This window comes from Corvus cornix, chromosome 15 (genome assembly GCF_000738735.6).
Source record: "Corvus cornix cornix isolate S_Up_H32 chromosome 15, ASM73873v5, whole genome shotgun sequence".
In the NCBI taxonomy this organism is placed as follows: domain Eukaryota; kingdom Metazoa; phylum Chordata; class Aves; order Passeriformes; family Corvidae; genus Corvus; species Corvus cornix.
In genome coordinates, this window is record NC_046345.1 from 3,151,666 (window position 1) to 3,169,364 (window position 17,699).

At 45.8% G+C, this 17,699-nt stretch overlaps 2 protein-coding genes across 7 annotated transcripts in view; one reads left to right on the forward strand and one right to left on the reverse strand.

Annotated features, from left to right (window-relative positions):
• The window catches only part of KDM2B (lysine demethylase 2B), a 108,029-nt gene extending 107,107 nt beyond the window's left edge, over positions 1–922 (reverse strand). For all 4 annotated transcript variants that reach the window (XM_039561010.1, XM_039561006.1, XM_039561008.1 and 1 more), the window contains exon 1: positions 667–922. In XM_039561010.1, the coding sequence (XP_039416944.1) occupies positions 667–717 (51 nt within the window). In that variant the 5' untranslated portion in view covers positions 718–922. The remainder of the gene's footprint in view (positions 1–666) is intronic.
• Positions 22–17,301, forward strand: ORAI1 (ORAI calcium release-activated calcium modulator 1). 3 transcript variants are annotated; one of them, XM_039561017.1, is made up of 3 exons: positions 22–324; positions 4,962–5,067; positions 14,025–17,301. In XM_039561017.1, exons 2-3 carry the CDS (start codon positions 5,047–5,049, stop codon positions 14,589–14,591), a joined length of 588 nt encoding a protein of 195 aa, XP_039416951.1. In that variant the 5' UTR covers positions 22–324; positions 4,962–5,046; the 3' UTR covers positions 14,592–17,301. The 3 variants fall into 3 exon arrangements, with proteins under 3 accessions (XP_039416951.1, XP_010396653.1, XP_039416949.1); XM_010398351.4 differs by lacking the exon at positions 22–324 and having other exon boundaries at positions 1,262–5,067; XM_039561015.1 differs by lacking the exons at positions 22–324; positions 4,962–5,067 and adding an exon at positions 7,447–7,745.
• The last annotated feature ends 398 nt before the right edge of the window (positions 17,302–17,699 follow it).

Sequence of the window (17,699 nt, forward strand, 5' to 3'; positions counted from 1 at the left end):
GGGCGAATCTTCGCATCTGATGCCCAGCATCCAGGTTTCGGTATTTACATAATCCGAGTGTTTCCATAGTCACACCGGAAGCGGCGATTTAAAAAACCAGATCGCTTTATGTAACGCCGCGATGGATGCGCAGCCCCCGCGCGCTCCCCCCGCCGCCCCGCACGCTCGACAGCGCCGAAAGCGCGGGGGTCCGCGGCTGAGGGGCAGCAACGAGTTCAATGCGGGGGGATGGAGGGTAGGCCCGGCGGAGGCCAGTGCCGCTGCCCCGGGGAAGCTGCGGCGGGCGCGGAGACGGGGCTGGAGGCGGCCGGGGACCGGCACAAGGTAGGTCCCCGGAGGAGCGGGGGGAGCCCGGTGCACCGGTTGCCGCCGGCGGCTCTGCCCCTCTCCCGGTAGCTCTCGCCCTGCGAACCCGCCCCGCAGCCCCGCGGACACGCGCGGTGGATTAGCGCAAACCCGCACGCACCGGAAAAAAAATGATCCATGATCGTCCCACCCTGCCCGTCCCTCGGTTCCATTCCGCCCCTTCCCCGCTGCCTCAGCCGCGCTCTTGCAAACTAAGTCGCTCCGCTGCCTACGTCCCACATGCATTTCTCCCTTTGCAAACAATTAAGCAAAATCAATTAAAAGGCACGAATAGGAAAGAGACCGAAGCCAGCTACACACCAATCTTCTTCCAGAGTCTTTCTTTGCCTCCATTTTTTTGGAGAGTTTCATCACTTATTTGTCAACAGTTCCTGTCCTGCATATTTGGCCCAAATGGGGAGGAGGCAAAACAAAAGCCATCCAGGGCTCGCTAAAGTTTTGCAATTTTGCACCAGGACTTTTTTTTTTTTTTGGGGGGGGGGAGAAAGGGGGAGGGAAGGGGAGGGGGGCGGCGGCGATGCCTTTTGCAAAGTCCTAAGGAACCATGTTCAGGCGCTGCGTGCGGAGCGGGGCGCAGGCGTCGCAGTGCCCGGAACGTAAACAGCGGCGGGCCGGGGGGGTGGCGGGGGGGCGGACCGGGGACACGGCGCCGGTACCGGCGCTGGGCTGGCCGGGGCGGGCGGGGTTGATGTCCGGGGGCACGGCACAGGACCGGCGCTGGGCTGGCCGGGATGGGGAGAATGTCCGGGGTACCGGGGCGGTACCGGCGCTGGGGTGGCCGGGATGGGGGGCTGGGTGGGATACCGGGGCGGTACCGGCGCTGTGCTGGTCGGGATGGGGGGCTCGCCGGGGTACCGGGCGGTACCGGCGCTGGGCTGGTCGGGATGGGGGGCTGGGTGGGATACCGGAGCGGTACCGGCGCTCTGCTGGCCGGGGTACCGGGGCGGTACCGGCGCTGTGCTGGCCCCCGGCCCCGCCGTGCGGTGTTCGGTCACGAGTGCGCGGCACGCAGGCGCTGAGCGGCAGCGGGGGGACGGGGACGGGGCCCCACAAAGGCGAGGACGGTCCCTGGGTTGGTACCGCAGCCCCCGCGACGTGCCCGAAGAGTTGAGCGGTTCTGCTCAACCGGGGGGTAATTTGAGCTCCGCGAGTGTGCCCGACCCCAACGGCGTAAAGCCGGGGTAAAGAGCGGGGAATTAATGTAGCAACACTTGAAAATAATCTTATAATACACGGACTTGGGGTTAATTGTGGTGTTGGCTTTGCTCCGTGCCTCTGCCACATGTGCGGAGCAGCTCGGCGCGAAAAGCGCACCCCGGCTGGTGCCGGCACCGCTCCCGGCACTGCACCCACGTGTCTTGTGAGAACGGGTCATAAAATCTAGAATGTATGGTAAACGGTGTTAAACAGGTGTTAAATAAAACAAAATTGCCTTTGCAATATGCATGTACAACAGGCAGTTAGAAATCGCATGAAAAAGTAGGTAAAAATGCTATAAAGTAGCTGCTGATACAAAAAACCTGCAGGATGGAAATCCTGCAGTTCCTAAAACTATCGGCGGGTCTCATTTCTACAACACCCACTAACATCTACTCTAAATTGATGCTGAGCAAGTATTGGGACCATCTGATTGCAATAGCAGGGTCAGAGTGCAGGTTTTGAACAGCCCCCAGGTTCCACAGCGTGGCTCCTCTCTGAAGTGACATCCTTTACTCCCCATCCACACCCCCAGAAAGGGAACATCAAAGGGTACCCAAACCCAGGGTCGGGGCTGATGGCTTTGGCAGTGCTCCTCTGGTTTGCTTTTTGCAATCAGTTAAGCGTCCTAGGTACTATATGAAATATATTAAGTGTTAACGCAAAATTTAAAACACATTAAAATTCAACTTTGCAGGCCTTGCCGTTGATCTCTTTGGAACGATCCCTATTTTAATGATCCATGATGCATGGATAAAAGCAGGAGAGGACAGAGTTCTAACAGGATTTAAGGCAGCGAGCTTCTCCTTCTGAATCTGCCAAGAACTGTTTGCAGAATCTTGAAAAATTATGTAGTCTTTCTCTAACATCTCCCTATTTGCAGATGATTGAACTTTATTATGGTATGGAAGTGTTTTATAGCCTATATATTGAAGTGTGGATTCCAGATGTCTGTTGGAGCAAGTGCATTATTAATCCATAATCCTGAGGAGATATATACATATCTCGACCTTTCAGCCAAGATTACTCAATCTTAAAATTAAATACATGTGTACATCTGTAGGATTGAGGTCAGAATACAAGATAAATGGATGTTACTAGAGAATCATCAGACAAAAAACACATCATCCATCCATGCTGCAAAAGTCCACCAAAAGAGACAGAACAGAGACATAAAAAAAAATCAACTCATTTTTCTAAATATTTTTTTTCGGACATGGACAATCTGAGACTCTTGGTGTATCAAGCAAACCCAGCAAGGACTGTATCCATCACATCCACCTGGAAACACCAGAGCACATTTTGGAAGTGTGGAAGTAAATGTTTCAGAAACAACACAATATCTATCTATAGATCTCCAAAAATAGAAAACACTTTTTAAACCTTGTTTTAAGACAGAAATGATACCTATTCAACTACAGTTCATTATACCATGGAAATAATCTGTGTGTCAATAACAAAAAACCTATCCCAAACTTAAAAGAACTGGGAAAAAAAAAAAAAAAGGAGGGGAATGGGAATGTGTAGGCTGTGGATGATAAGAATATCCATATGCACAGCTGCATTAGACAGGATAAAAACATTTAGAAGCAATATTAAATTCCCATGCTTATTGCTGGCTGATGAGGGTTGGGGCTGATTTCCCCTCTGAGCAGATTATGGCACAGTTTTCCAACAATGCACAGAGCTGAGCCCCATCAGGCAGTGCTTGGAACAGCACAGCCCAGGGCTGACACAAGGCTGGCCTTAATCACAGTCAAAAATATGGGAAAAACACACCAACATTGTGATGCAGTGTCAAAACCACAGCATCAACTGTGGAAAGGGAGTGGTGGTTATTGGAAAGGGGCTAAGCTGAACTCTTTGAAAAAAACTCTAAAACTTTTTTTTTGCTAGACATTAATGTAGCTTAAATTATTTAAGATCTAATCATTCCAAGGCGCTGGATCCTGACCTCGTTAGCTTGGAACTGGGAGCTGTCATTTAATTAATGTTGTGCGGCAGGGCTCATGCTGAAACCAGAGCTGAAGTGCTGTGCTTGGGAAAGCTGTACGAAGACATGGAATCATTTCACCCCACTGAGCTTTAAAACAGTTACTTCCCATTGCATAGAATGGACCGGACTAATCTTAAAACATTTTTGAAAATACTGTTTATCCTGTACGATCTACCATTCTATACTTTACCTTGGGTCAAGATTGAAGATGAGATATTTAACTATTTCACTGTTTTATGAAGGAAGCTGAAATACCATTTTTCTAGACAGGGCAGATCAAAATCTTTCCTCTGCAGAAATTCCATCAACTAAACATTAAGCTCTACTTCAGATGAGATTTACAAAGATGTTTCCTTTAGCCTCCCTAGGACTGCTGGCAAACCTTTATTTGCCTTTTGCAAGTTCAAATGTGTTGTTTTTAATGCAGATCTACCATGACTTCCACTTTGTGGTGGCTCGATTCGGGTTGGGTGCAGTAACAGGAACAAATGGAAGTGCTGATTTGCATGTGAAGCTGGAGATACGTTTTAGCAAAGCTGCTCTGCCGAGGGCAGCAGCTCGGTGTGCTCAGCACCGGATCACATTAATCACAGGGTACTCAGCGAACCTATTCAGCCTCCTACAGAAAATACAGAAGTACATTTTTAGCAGAAAAAAAGAACTGTGAGTATCCTTGTGACAGTGTACAGATTTCTCAGGGCTTTCTGGAAAGAAACTTGGACTTCTGCCACCTGCTCCGATTGTGTTCATGCATAAATGATCCAGAGAACGGGTTGACATTACCTCTAATTAGGGGTAATAACAGCCTGCTGCTGAAAGGGCCCGTTCCCTTTCTCTTGCATCCCTCACTTTCCTGCAGTAGGTCTGATGTTGGTGCAGCCACGGGGCGAGTCAGTTCAGTGACCTGATCCGGCAGAAAACTCAGCCATTAAGAAAAAAATATGTATTTATTTCATTAGGTCAATCCACTGAAGCTCTGTAGCCATTTGATCGGTGCAATCCACAGGCTGGAGAGGGCTGAGATGAAGGGAGAGGGCAGGATACACCCTTTTGGTGGCCTTCCGCAATTGCACGGGTCACAGGTGACAGCGAACTCCGGCTCTGAGCCCCAGCGTGACTTCAGAAGAACTCCCTGAAGCATTTCTAAGAGTTAATTAAGCATGGCTGACTCTTTTAGTTTCAGCTAACTCTAGAGTGGCAGTGTAGAGGTGTGTCATAATGAGTAATAGAGTTGGAAATAATTTATCCTGTTTAGTTTGTACCTCAGATGGAGCTGTAAAATGGAACAGAAAGGGAAAAGGGTGCATGCTGTGGTCTTCATGTTTTAGTTGCAGAAAGAAGGCTTGATTCTTAATGTATGTTTTTCTGCTTAACAAACCGTTTTTTCTTTTCTTTCTTATAGGAAAGGAATGTTTATTTCATAGCTACAACGCCGAGGCTTGGAAGCTCAAAATGACACATGGGTCTGGTTTGGAAAAGGGCATGAGATGAGATGCTTCTCTGATTCTGTAGGTCCTTTTTCATACTGTTTCTCTGAATGAAATACAAACTCAGCCGTACATCAGTGTTTAACGTTGTTGTATCTTTCAAAGCCTTTTCCAATAAACAGAAGTAAGAGTGATGGACTGAAAAATAGACCAACAGTGAGTTCAAAGAGTCTATTTTAATACAATTATTTAGAAAGATACTTGAAGTCCTTGTCAGATGTATGTCTCTTGCAGGTGGTTTTTTTTAGGGAAATCTGATTTTAGGGAACAGGTCAAGACCTAGGTGTTATTAGTGCAGTAGTAATCCCTCATGATGTTACAGTTCAACCATAATTTTGCACAGAAACAAGACGAAATAGTGAACAATCAATGTTGGTTATGTACATGTACATAAACATTTGTCATGAGCAGCAATGCAAAATATTTTCAAATATATGATTCCATAGGAACTAAATGACAGAGACTTAAATGTTTGTTTGAGATACGGAGGAAGTTCTAGTTACTGTTTTTTGATGGTTGTCATATCTCCCAAGAAAAAAGTGACAAAGAAATCACAATGGGTTTGTTCCTCATTGCTTTGCAATGTGGTGCTCAGACTTAGCCTCAGGCACCAGTGGGAGACACAGAGAATGTTGATTGTGGGGTGAGGACTTCTGTTCTGGTTTTTTGGGTTTTTTTAAATAATTAAAGCACACCAAAGAAAGAGTAATGTTTTATAATCACAGAATCTTTTATGTTGGAAAAAACCTTTAAGATCATCAAGTCTAACCACAAACCTAACAGTGCCAAATCTGCCTCTAAATTTTAACTTATGCTGGACTTCCACTCAAATGGATCCTACACAGCAGTATGGTCACCCAAAAAAAGAGAAAGAAGGTGGTCAACATTCCGTGGAGTCAGTGAGAGAACAGCAAAGGCTTTTATGGAAAGACTAAGTCAAACTCTTTCTTCCACTGAGGTGTTTTAATGCCCCTGTAGATAAAAATCTCACCCGAAGTTGTTTATAACAAGAGGACTGTGTTTATTTCCTGAGAAGGGAATGAGATCAGATCTACATGGTACAGGGAATGCCTCTGAAGACTTCAAATCGTTAAGACTATTTTTCTTGGATGTTTTCGCTACATCTTTTTAAAAATAATGCCTTGTACATGAAAAGCATCAAGTGACCTTGTTGGTTTAGATTGTCAGTCCCTTTGCTGCGCTTAAGTAAGTGAAGGACCTTGCAAATCAGAAAGGTGTGAAGAGAAGAAAAAAGCAAAGACAATGTGCTGTGATTTTCCTACTTGTAAGTAAGGTGGAAAATGTCAAAACAATACAAACTAGCGGTTCTTTTGATTGCTAATGGAACTAGCATGGATTCATCTCCTAGGCGACCATCCATGTTCCTGTTAATAGTAAAAGTATCCTTGTCCAGCAATATTTGTACTTTTAAAATCCTATTTTTCTTAACTACAAATTGAGAGCAACAGGTTTGTTTCTTACACATCCCTTAAGCCTCCTGATGCACAAATTTGATGTGGCACAAGCAGCATTTTGCCTCACCTTTTCAGAAATCATCTTCAGAACTGTGCCAAGTGTTCGCTAGGGAGTTCTGCTCTATGCCTCACTTTTCCCTCTGTAAAACACGGAAAAAATAAATTATGGTTTAAAGGGTTTATGTGAACCTGGTAATAAAAGATGTTTCAACACTGGCATGTGTAGATGTTGAAATCTTCTGCTTAATCAACCTTATCAACTGCTTGCTAATAAAGGCAGGTTTATCAAAGAGCTCTTGGCCTACAAAATGTTGCAAAACACCTGAACTACGTGACAAAAGGTTAGGTGCATCAATTTTAACTGGAAGCAAGGGTGGATGCTTTGGCCAGTCTGGATCCACAGGACAGGTGTCGGTTAAATGTTTAAGCATTTCAGGACCGGAGGCTACATAAGGAGGAGGTTGAGGCACGGCTTTGTGTTTTGTTCTGAGTGAAGTGTTGCAGTGGGACACCCCATCCTGTCCGCTGGGGAGCGCAAGGGCTCCCGCACCGGGCTGAGGGGCACAAACCCACCGGAAACGACAGATTCCCGTCAGCTGCACTCCAGCTGAGCTGCTCACCCGGGGAACGCGCGGGGGGCTCCAGCGGGGGCTCCAATCGGGGCTCGGGGCGGGGCTCCAGCAGCGGCTCGACCCCACAGCTCCGCCAGGGCCTCAGCGCCCTCAGGGCCCGGGGCCGCAGCTCTCCCGCCGCGGCGCCCCCTGGTGGCGGGCGGCGCCCCCGGGGCACAGCGCCCGCCTGGGCTGAGCCTCGAGGCTGCCGGGAAGCGGCGGCGCGCGGCGGGCCCGGGGGCGTGGCCGGGCGGCGAGGGCCAATGGGGCGCGGCGGGGCGGGGCCGGGGCGGGGCGCGCAGGCTCGCGGGGCGCGCGGCGGGTGCGGCTCCGGCCCGCCAGAGCCGCGCTGCCGCCATGGGGTGTTAGCGCGGCCGGGCCCGCTGTGCTGGAGAGAGCCGCGACCTCCCGCCGGCCCCGCTCCGCCTCGCCTCGCCTCGCCTTATCTCACCTCACTTCGGCCTCGCCTCGCCCCGCTCCGCTCCTCTGCCCCGAGCCCATGAGCCTGAACGAGCACTCGATGCAGGCGCTGTCCTGGCGGAAGCTCTACCTGAGCCGCGCCAAGCTGAAAGCCTCCAGCCGCACCTCCGCGCTGCTCTCCGGCTTCGCCATGGTGAGCGCCCGGCCTGGCCCGGGCGGGCAGGGGGGTGGCACGGGGCCGGCAGCGCTGCCGCAGCTTCTGTTTTCTCCGGCCGGAGCCCACTGCGGGGAGGACGGGGGAGCCGGGCCCGGCCCGGGCGCTGCCCCCGACGCGGCGTGTGGCACCTGGGGCGGCGGGGAGCGGGGCGGGCGCTGCTGCCGCCGCCCCGGAGCGCCCGGCCAGCCCCGGGCAGAGGGAGCAGCGCTCCCGGCAGTTCGTTTCGGTAGCTCGTTTGTTTTGGAGCGCTTCATGGCACGAGTTCAGAGCTGCCTCTCGGCTTTTATCTCCGCCAGATAGTGCAAGATTTGTTTGATTGTTACATATTTCCCCCACGGAGGATGCTCGGGACCGCAGAAGCCGCGGTGCCCGCCGCGTGTACCGTGGGCAGCTCCCCGGGGCGCTGAGTGCGGCGTCACCGTGCCGTGTTTCGGGGTGTCGGGAGCGAAGGGGCCGCGCACGGAGCCCCGCGGCGCTGCCCGGGTTGCGGGGCTTCCATGCCCGCTCTTCTCCCAGACCGCGCGCCTTGCGCTGCGAGGGCAGGGGCAGCTCTTGCACTGGACCTGCTTTTAGATAACCAAGAAATACAACTGATTAAAGTTGGTGGTGCCACTCAGACTCATCCATCATCAGTCCTTTGCAGTTGAGAGGTTTCTGGTTTTTATTTAAGGAAAACTAGGGTGTTGCTTAGTTTGGAGTGTTTTGCGTGGTTTAGAAACAGGTTTTTTGTTCGTGTGTGTTTTCTTTCGAGTTTGATGTGAAGCACAGTGTAGTAGCCCGAATTGTGTCATATGGAAGCTCCATTTAGTTTGAAATACAGTAACTCACAGACTTCCTCATCTGCCCAGACCTCTGACATGCAAAGCTGCAAACTCTGTCCTCGGCCCCTTTATGCAGCTGTTACGAATCCTTCACGGTTTATAAATTCGGAATTTCACTCCTCTGACTCGCTTTAGTTTGATTTTTTGCCCCGCTTGTAACAAACTGAACATTTTCAGCCGTTGAATCTACTCCTTTCCAGAGCCATTGTTCCAATGATGCTGTTGGAAAACACAGCAGCCTCCTGACGGTCAAATAAATGTCACTGTCCTCCTTCAATGGCTAAAAACAGACCACAACTCTTCGGGAGGTGGTGGAGTGCTGCTCGTTTGACTGACAGGCAGCTGTGTTCATGCGTTTGAGTCGGTTCTCCTGGGGTAACACGCATCCGGCAGGGAGCTCACAAGCCGCTTCTGATAATGAGTTTTCCTTGTTGAACACTCGTTCTGCCGTCTCAGAGCAGTTTGAGGCTGCTTGAGTCAGGCCTCTACGTAGAGAGAGAACATGGGAAAAAAGTAGTTTGTTGGGTTTTACAGATTTTCTTTTAAGGGAGGGTGCATCTCAGTTAATGTAAATCCTATTATTTTAAGGTCATACTCAATGTCTTGAATTCCTTTGGGTTTTCTCTAAATATATGGTATGTGGACTCTCAAAATCCGTGGATACATGAGGTGAGGCTTCTGCTTGTTTCTCAATTCTTTAGAATTCTGGGGGTTCAGTCTCCTGCTGTTGAAAACCGCTGCTTTTGAATTTGTTGCTTACAGTATTTCAGGAAAAAGCCACTTTGTTTCAATTAACAAAATCTCTAATTGCCAGGAATGTTACATGTGAACATTCATGTTTTAGTTTTTCCAAGCTCCCCCTCAAAAAAATCCACTTCTTTTCTTCCTTTAACGAGTTCAGCGTGGAAATCCACCCCTAGTCTCTTCAGTTGTGCACTGACAGACCTAGTCCTACTCCTCTAGCCAAGACTTCCTAATCGAATTTCAGAAGAGATGAGTTAAATTTCGAATATTTTTAGATTTCTTTTAAAAACTTTGTTTATCTTTCAGAGTTGTCCCTCTGCCTTGAAAAGCTGAGCTGTTTTGCTGTCACGCCTGTGCATTGTTTACTGACTGCAGTTCTTTGGCACCTGATACTTGAACAAAATGCTGCTGAAGTACAGTCTAGTCTTGGACCAAAGCTGACAACAGCAATGAAGGGTCATTGTTCCTCTCTTTTCCTTATCAGGCAAGGAAGAAAGAGGTTAAGTGACACATCCAGGACCACCCAGTGAATTGATGGGAATTGTCAGGAGTGGAGTCTGCTGGTTTCCATGCCAGCCCCACTGATCCTTGCTCTTTGATTAGACAGTACTTGCGTCCTCTAGTAAAAACTAAGTTTATCTCCGCTGAACTGTTCCCTTTTTTTGGACTATTTTTGTGTCAAACTGCAGCCATTTTGCGAAGTTTATTCCCTCAGGATTGGTGATGTATACCCTGGTGGAATGAGGCATGCCAAAGGCAAGGGATCGCTCAGACAGTGAGGTGGAGTATGAAACGCTCAGCCAGGTTTCAAACCCTGAAGTGTTATGTTTCCTCAGAAAATATTAAAAACCTGTTTTACAATTAGTTTTGTTTCAGACATCAGGATTTGCCACCGTAAGTGAGCTTCAGAAACAGTTGTAGGGGCTGGTGATGGCAACTGATGTGAGAGCTGAGCTTCCCCCAGTAAACCTGAGCATTTTTTTCACTCAGGTTTCCATGGATGCTGTCATCCAGAGTGTCAGCATCAGCAAATATTAATGTGTTTTGCCATTCTGCAGCATACAGTAATCTGCAGTCAAGATCCTGGACTAATGGATAAATGATGCTTAGTTTCCCTTCTGTATGAAACCAGTAAATAAGATCATTATTTTGACTTATCTGTTTTTAATTTCCGGTAAGTTATTCTGGCTCATACAGAGTCTCTGTATGAGTTGTTTATAACTCTTTATGAATGGTGCAGACAGTCTGTGAGAGCCTGGCTCTGTGCCTCTGCCTCTGGAGTGAATAGTAGTCAGGAAAACAGGGAGCCAGCCAGAGGAGCTGATTCCCAGTGATGCTGTGACACTCGGCTCATTATTGAGTTTCCTCTGTGGTCCCACCCATAGACAAGCAATGATGGATGGACCCTCAAAAATGTAGTTGTGATGTTTGATCAACACAGCTTTCTTTTCAGCCATTCCAGTGCTAGACTGTATAAAATGCAGTCCCAGTTCAGGGTTATGTTCCCACCAACCTGAGCTCAGAGGCATCTTTGTGGGGAAGGGGAAGAAAGGAAGTCATCTATAAATTATAGCTCATAGATAATACAGATTTACTTGAGATAAAGCTTTTTATTTCCTTTTCTCTACAGCACTGTCTACTGATTCTGAAAAAGATGTAAGCCTGTGATTTTAATTTAAAAGCAGGGGCTTTATTTAAGCCCCTCTGGTCGAATAAGACATGAGAGCATTATGAATAAGTAAGTGAAATGAACTTGGTCAAGGTATTGTACTTTAAAAGAAGTTGAAGTGCAGATTCTTCTAGAGGGCAAGTTGTTAAATTTTTTGCACTGTGGTAGTAATTAGGCTGCTGTGACTGAAATCCAGGACTGTTGAAGGCTTAACAAGGTTATGTGCCAGAATTCAGTTATATTCTGAAAACATCTGAATACCCACTTGTTTTTAGGCTTATGAGAGCTTCAGTCTTGTGTCTTGATGCTATGAGTCCTTTAGTTTTGTCAAGAAGCTGTACTTCAGATGTACAGCTTTGGCAAGAGCCATAGTAAATCTGTCAGTCATATCTGTAGGATGATCTGAAGTTAAAGTTAGCTCTTCTTTGAACCAGGGATTAGCCCAGATGACCTCCTGAGGTGTCTTCCAGCCCGTGTTACACTGTGACTACGCAGCAAGGCCGGGCACTTGCAGCATGGCAGCTGCACGGTCAAATCATGCAGCAAATGCTCAGAGAAGCTTTGAAAGTGGTGAAGGAGAAGGTGCTAAAAGTGTTGTATTGGAAAGTGTGCAGCCACTGACGACAGTTCCTGCCCTGAGCAGCTCTTCTGAACAAGTAGAGCAGGAACATATCCTGCCTAGAACATCAGCGTGTACCTGTGAGTTCAGGCTTTATATAAATTTGGATCATATCAGATGACCTCACCAGGGCCCTGTTCTTGCAGGTATTACTTTACAAGAGCAGTTGTGATCTGTTTATTTTGAAATTGCAGCATGAGCAAAGGAGGGAAGAACTTCTGACACTGCATCATTGTTAGAAAACAGGCACAGGCCCTCATGGTGAAAAATGAAGCTTTTTGGTTTAGGTGCCTGGCTCAAGCTTGGCCCAGGAAGTAAACTCAGAGTTGAAAAGAGTTGGCAGCTTTTCTGCTAGTTTACACTGAAAGAGTTCCCAAATTAGCTTCACTGAGAGTTTGAGGAGACAGAAAACATGAACTGATTTTTCACTTATGGGTCAGGCTGTCTGCCAGACATGAACACAAGGTGTTCAAAATCAGATGCTTGATATCATTAGTATGGAGGCATTGATTAATGGAAATACAAAATGTCTTCAATATTTGGTAAACTAAATACATCAGTTCTTAAAAGAAAATAAAGTCTTCCTCTCATGAAGCTCTTTAGTGCCATGTTTATGTTATCATACTAAGTACTAGGATAAAGGATTAAAGTGTCTTGTCATGCTTTGAATCTAGGAACAGCAGAAGACTTACAAGAAAAATCTTTACGTACGAAAATGAATCCTCAGTGGTGAAGGATTGCAATTGTTCTGTGAAAAACACAGGAAGCCCAACATCCCACGAGTATGTTGGGACTTAACAAGCAATCTTGCAGAAGAGAGACCTGACAAGCAAATGCTTATCCTCTCAAATGTGAAGTTTCCCACAGCTGAAAAATGGTATTTTTAAATCCTTGAGCAAGGACTGTATGTGCATTAATATAACTTCTTGTTGAGTTTCTTGTAACACGTGGAAACTGCTTACTAGTTGGCTGGGTGGTTAGGCTTATGACAATAAAAGGTTTCAATAAAGGAATTAAAAAATTGGCAAATGGCCTCAAATGCCTGTTGAAACATGTCTGAGCAAAACCCCGGGTTGCCTTAATATATTGGGTGCATTAGTGATTCAGAGTTCTGGTGTCCTGGAACATACATAAGAAGATGGGATCCAGGACTAGGTTAGCCTGGCTCAGCTCTTGCAAAATAGTGAGGTTTGAATGTTCCTGCTGCTTTTGCAGCTGTCTTTGGGCCCTAGTTTCCATGCCTCCCTGCATCCATATCACTCATGAATTTTTCTTCCTGTCAGCTTGATGTGCTTATATTTCAGATTGGTGTCAGGTTTTTTCCTCTGCATTTTACCTGTATTTTGTCTGTTTAATGAGTTCCTTTGAGAAAGAGCACTAAATGTGGAGACCGTGGTGCATTATTTCCTCTTTGGAACTGTCCTTTGTCTGAAAGGCAAATTTACCAGGAAAGATCATTTCAGGAGAGCTGTTGGGATTGATGTCACTCATCAATTGCACGTATGCATAAAACCACCTGGCAGTTTTTAAACCAGTTAAAAGGCATTCTAGTTCATTTGCTTTATCAGAAATATCCCAGCTGGTTTTATGAGTTTCCTAGTGCTGTTATTGAATGCTGATTTTTTTACTCCTTAGGCAAAGACATGCTTGGAGATCTAAGATTATAAAAGGGCATGGCCGCATATGGTAGTGGAAGGCTGGAGCATCTTCATGAGTAGCCTCATCTTTGGGGGAGCAATGATGCCTGGGAGCACTGTGTTATCTTTTCTGGAGACATTGTCTTTCCTCCAGCTTCTTAACAGGCTTGCTTGGCTGCCATGGGCATTTTGGAGACTTTCATGTTGTGAATCTGTGTTCCAGAGTCTGCTTAAATACTTTAGTGAAAGAATCTAGCTGAGAGCTCCATGGAAAGGTGATCTTTCTCATGAAAGGTTTCTGCACTTTAGAACTTAAACCCACATATCCAAGGAGAAAGGACCACTGAGGCTGTTTCAGCAGTTCCCTGCCTTTGCAGCCTTTTGTGTTACACATACTTCAAAAGACTTTGTAAGTGAAAGATCAAAAGCTGCGTCTTCAATTTAACATAAAAGAAGAAATATTTCACTTGAGTGCAAGTATGCTGTTCATAAGGGTCAGCTGTTTTGCTGGCATGAGCTGGAGGTGGCAAGGTGGTTGTGGGTTTGCTCTACAACAGAACAGTAAGTGTGAAAACAGTGGCCTTTGCTTGATAGCTCAGACGTAAACGTGGACCTCATGAAAAGGGTGCAGATTGACATGAAGAGGAATGTAAATTACTCTGTTTGGATCAGATGATCTTCCAGAAACAAAGTGTAAACTTTGAATGACCTACAGTCAAATAATATATGATGTAGGTAACTGCATCTGTCTCCCTTCCTTTTCAGGTGGCTATGGTGGAAGTTCAGCTCGATGCAGAACACGACTACCCTCAGGGGCTCTTGATAGCCTTCAGTGCCTGCACGACTGTGCTTGTTGCAGTTCACCTTTTTGCACTCATGATAAGTACCTGCATTCTTCCAAACATAGAGGCTGTTAGCAATGTGCATAACCTCAACTCTGTCAAGGAATCTCCTCACGAGCGTATGCACCGGCACATTGAGCTCGCGTGGGCATTTTCCACTGTCATTGGGACTTTGCTCTTTCTTGCAGAGGTGGTGTTACTGTGCTGGGTGAAGTTCCTTCCTTTAAAGAAGAAAACTGACAGCACCCCACAGAGCAACAGTTCTACCATCACATCAGGACAGGCAGCAGCCATTGCATCGACGTCCATTATGGTGCCCTTTGGATTGATTTTCATTGTGTTTGCAGTCCACTTCTACCGGTCACTGGTGAGCCATAAAACAGACAGGCAATTTCAGGAACTCAATGAACTTGCTGAATTTGCACGGCTCCAGGATCAGCTGGATCACAGAGGTGATACTGTCACCTCAGCCGTCACCAATTTTGCATAAACCTGCGCTTAAGAAGATAAACCCGCTATCCTGCTTCTGCCTTATGGTGACTCCCTGTGGATGAACTGGTCAAACTGCTGATTACCATTTAAAGAATAATTATAAATATTGTTCTAACCCTTTAGAGAAGGAAAAAATGTTCCTTTCATACAAGTTTTGCTATCTGAAGGAACGGAAGTTGGGGTGTGATTGCACTGTGTGTGCAGCCCTCCTCCTGTGATCACTGTCTCGCATCTTTCTCGTTAATGCTGAATGGTGGCTGTATAAATACATGGAAAATAACATTGTACATTTGGGTATTTGTTAGGCATGGATAGAGAAGTTGTGGGGTTTTTTTCTCTGTTTATCTGATGTTGGCATTTACTAGAAGATACTGCTTGTCCTACCCATATTGCATGGCATGATACAAATTACTTGGGACATGCAGCAATTAGCGCTTGGTTTCAGCGCTAGCGCTGCTCTCCCTGGAAAGCTTGACAGATGGTAGGAGTGAAAGCTTTCCCACCACTTTCCCCAGTATGTTTTGCTGCCAAGTAATTATTACTTTGCTGATTTCTCCAGTGCCTTTTTCCCGTGGCACTTACACATTTTGTAACTTGCTAAACACCCAGGACTAGACTTACTGCAATGTGGTGTGGCCACATGAGTAGGAATGAGACTCAACTCTTCCGTGGAAGAAAATAAAAGCAATAACTGTTTTAAAGTTCTCATGAGCTGGCACATACTATCTGGAGAGATAGATTTGCCTGTTTCTCATTTAAGAATCTTTTTTAAAAAAGATGGAACTAGATGGAAATTATCACTGGATAATTTTTTTTTGCTTGAAAATCAGAACCACTGCTGTTTTTTTTCCAAGCCAAAGTAGTAATTATTTTATACTTTTATATTGAAAATATATTTTTAATAAACCCTCAGAAACAAGCAGCAAAAGGTGCTTTCTCTGTGTTGGATTCCCAAGTAATTAGGTATGCCTTGGTCTTCCTTGTTTAGAAAAGTGTTCTCCTTGCTGAAGTATTTAATAACTCATTATACATTTTTTGCTTCCAAAGGATCTGGAAGACAACTTTTCTTGATGTATATTTATTTATGGAAGTAGGTTATTTGTGATTAATATTGCTGCTTTCTTTCAGACACCTCTGTGACACCAAGGCTACTGTGTTGTTCATTTCCTCTCTAGGCAAAAACTTCCATTTGGTCTCCTAGGTAAGAGGCTTGTCCAAGAAAGATTCCAGCAGTTGTCCTGGGCTGCTTCAGTAATTCTGGCTATGTCTAGGAGTTGAATTTTTTGGAACACAGTTCTTCTATGGAGTAGCTTTGGGCTTTAATGGGTAAAAGCTGTTTTTTGAACACAAACTTGAGACAAGTTTCAAGCCAAAGGGAAGAAAACTTGACATCCCTGTCGTAGCTATCACTGTGGAATAGAAACCTGGGATTTTGCTGTGAGTCAGGAGGGACTGTGATAGTACAGTGAGCTGTGCCTAACAGCCTGGGCTGAACGTGGTCTCTCACACCAACCTCCATCTCAGGTTATCCCAACGTACTTGCAAACTGTGGGAAGTGCCTGTGGAGTTCAGGTGCAGAGTGTGGTTACTACTGGAGCAGATGGGGACTGATCTCACCTGTCAGCAGCACTGCAGTGCAAAGTGCTGACAAGGTCACCTGTGGTGCCTTTGTATTCTAAAAACATAACTATAAAAAAAACACAACAAAAACCTGCTGGGTTGTTTGGTTTTTCAGCAGCAGTCATGGTTCACAAGCAGCAAACAGCTTTCCACTTGGTGTTTTCACAGGTCCTGTCAACAGAGGCTAAACTGGATTTTCTCAGCTCTGCCATTACATGCTTCAAATATATTCTATTCCTAAAGTAAATCTGATGATGAGGATTGTAACTACAGGCTCACAGGTGCTCGTTCATGGAGCCCTGGAGGCATCGCTTTAGTAAAGGCAATAAGGAAGCAGCATTCCAAACCACAAAATCTTGGTAGTAGGCACAAAATGTATTTTCCCATCCTTTACTGGAATACTAGTTCTGTCTTGGGGAAACAGGCCCCTAAATGCCCCCACTAAAGGAAGAAAACCTGACTTGGTATTCACACTAGAGTAACTGATTGAAAGGGTGTGGTCAGGTGTAAAAATTTTACTTGTCTGTAAATTTTGTATTTAGAAGTTACATGGTTCTGAATGGATGTCCAGAAAATCAGTTTTCAAAGTTTATTTTGTAAAATTCCTTGCTGTCCTGGATAAGTAACTGAATTTCTCTTTGATTTGTGGATCTTTTACAACAGGACTGAGAAGTGTGGGGTTTTCTTGTTGTTTAAAAGATACAGAATTAGAAACTAGTGGGACAAGGTTATTTTTCGTTTTCTCAAGCTGGTAGGCTCTGAGCTAATGGCGCTGTTATTACAGCTAATTTTCTGACTATTTTCTGCACTTTAAGCCATGATATCAAGTATGTTTTTCTCATTTTCCACCTGTGGAAATGGTCATGAAAGTTACACCTTGGGTACCTTCGTGACTGTGTACCCAGGCAGTAACCAGACACAAACACGTGGATCTAAACATTGAGTGCACTTAAAATTTTTTTATCCCTTATTTATACTAACGGTGTTAGGCATTTACCTCAATCATTTTAAACATTGGTTATTGTATATCACTTATTTGGGTATAAAATACTTTCATGAAATAAAATATACTCAATTGTTGCGGATTATTTGGTATCTAGAGGCCTAAAATATACTTGTTAATTGAAACATGAGCTGTTGTAACTTCAAAAGACATCTTGGGTCACAGGTATGTATTGGGCTATGTTTGGGGGCAGTGGAGGACACAAATACTTGATTGTATTTTTCTGTGTGCTTTTAGAACACATACTAGAAACCCTCCTTCTCTAAAGCAAAGACCTCGAAACCAACAGGAGGGTGATTTCTTTGCAGGAGGAATAAGTCAGAGGAGCTGCGCGAAGAGTCGCTCTGCCTTTCTTGCAGCGTTTTGGTGCTTGTCTTTTGGGGTTTTTTCCACTTAATTTTTTTCTTTTCCAAAATAATGGGGGTGGGAAGAGGCTACTGAGCAGAATGAAGTGTACCTGAGCAGCCTTGAGGGAAGGGTGAG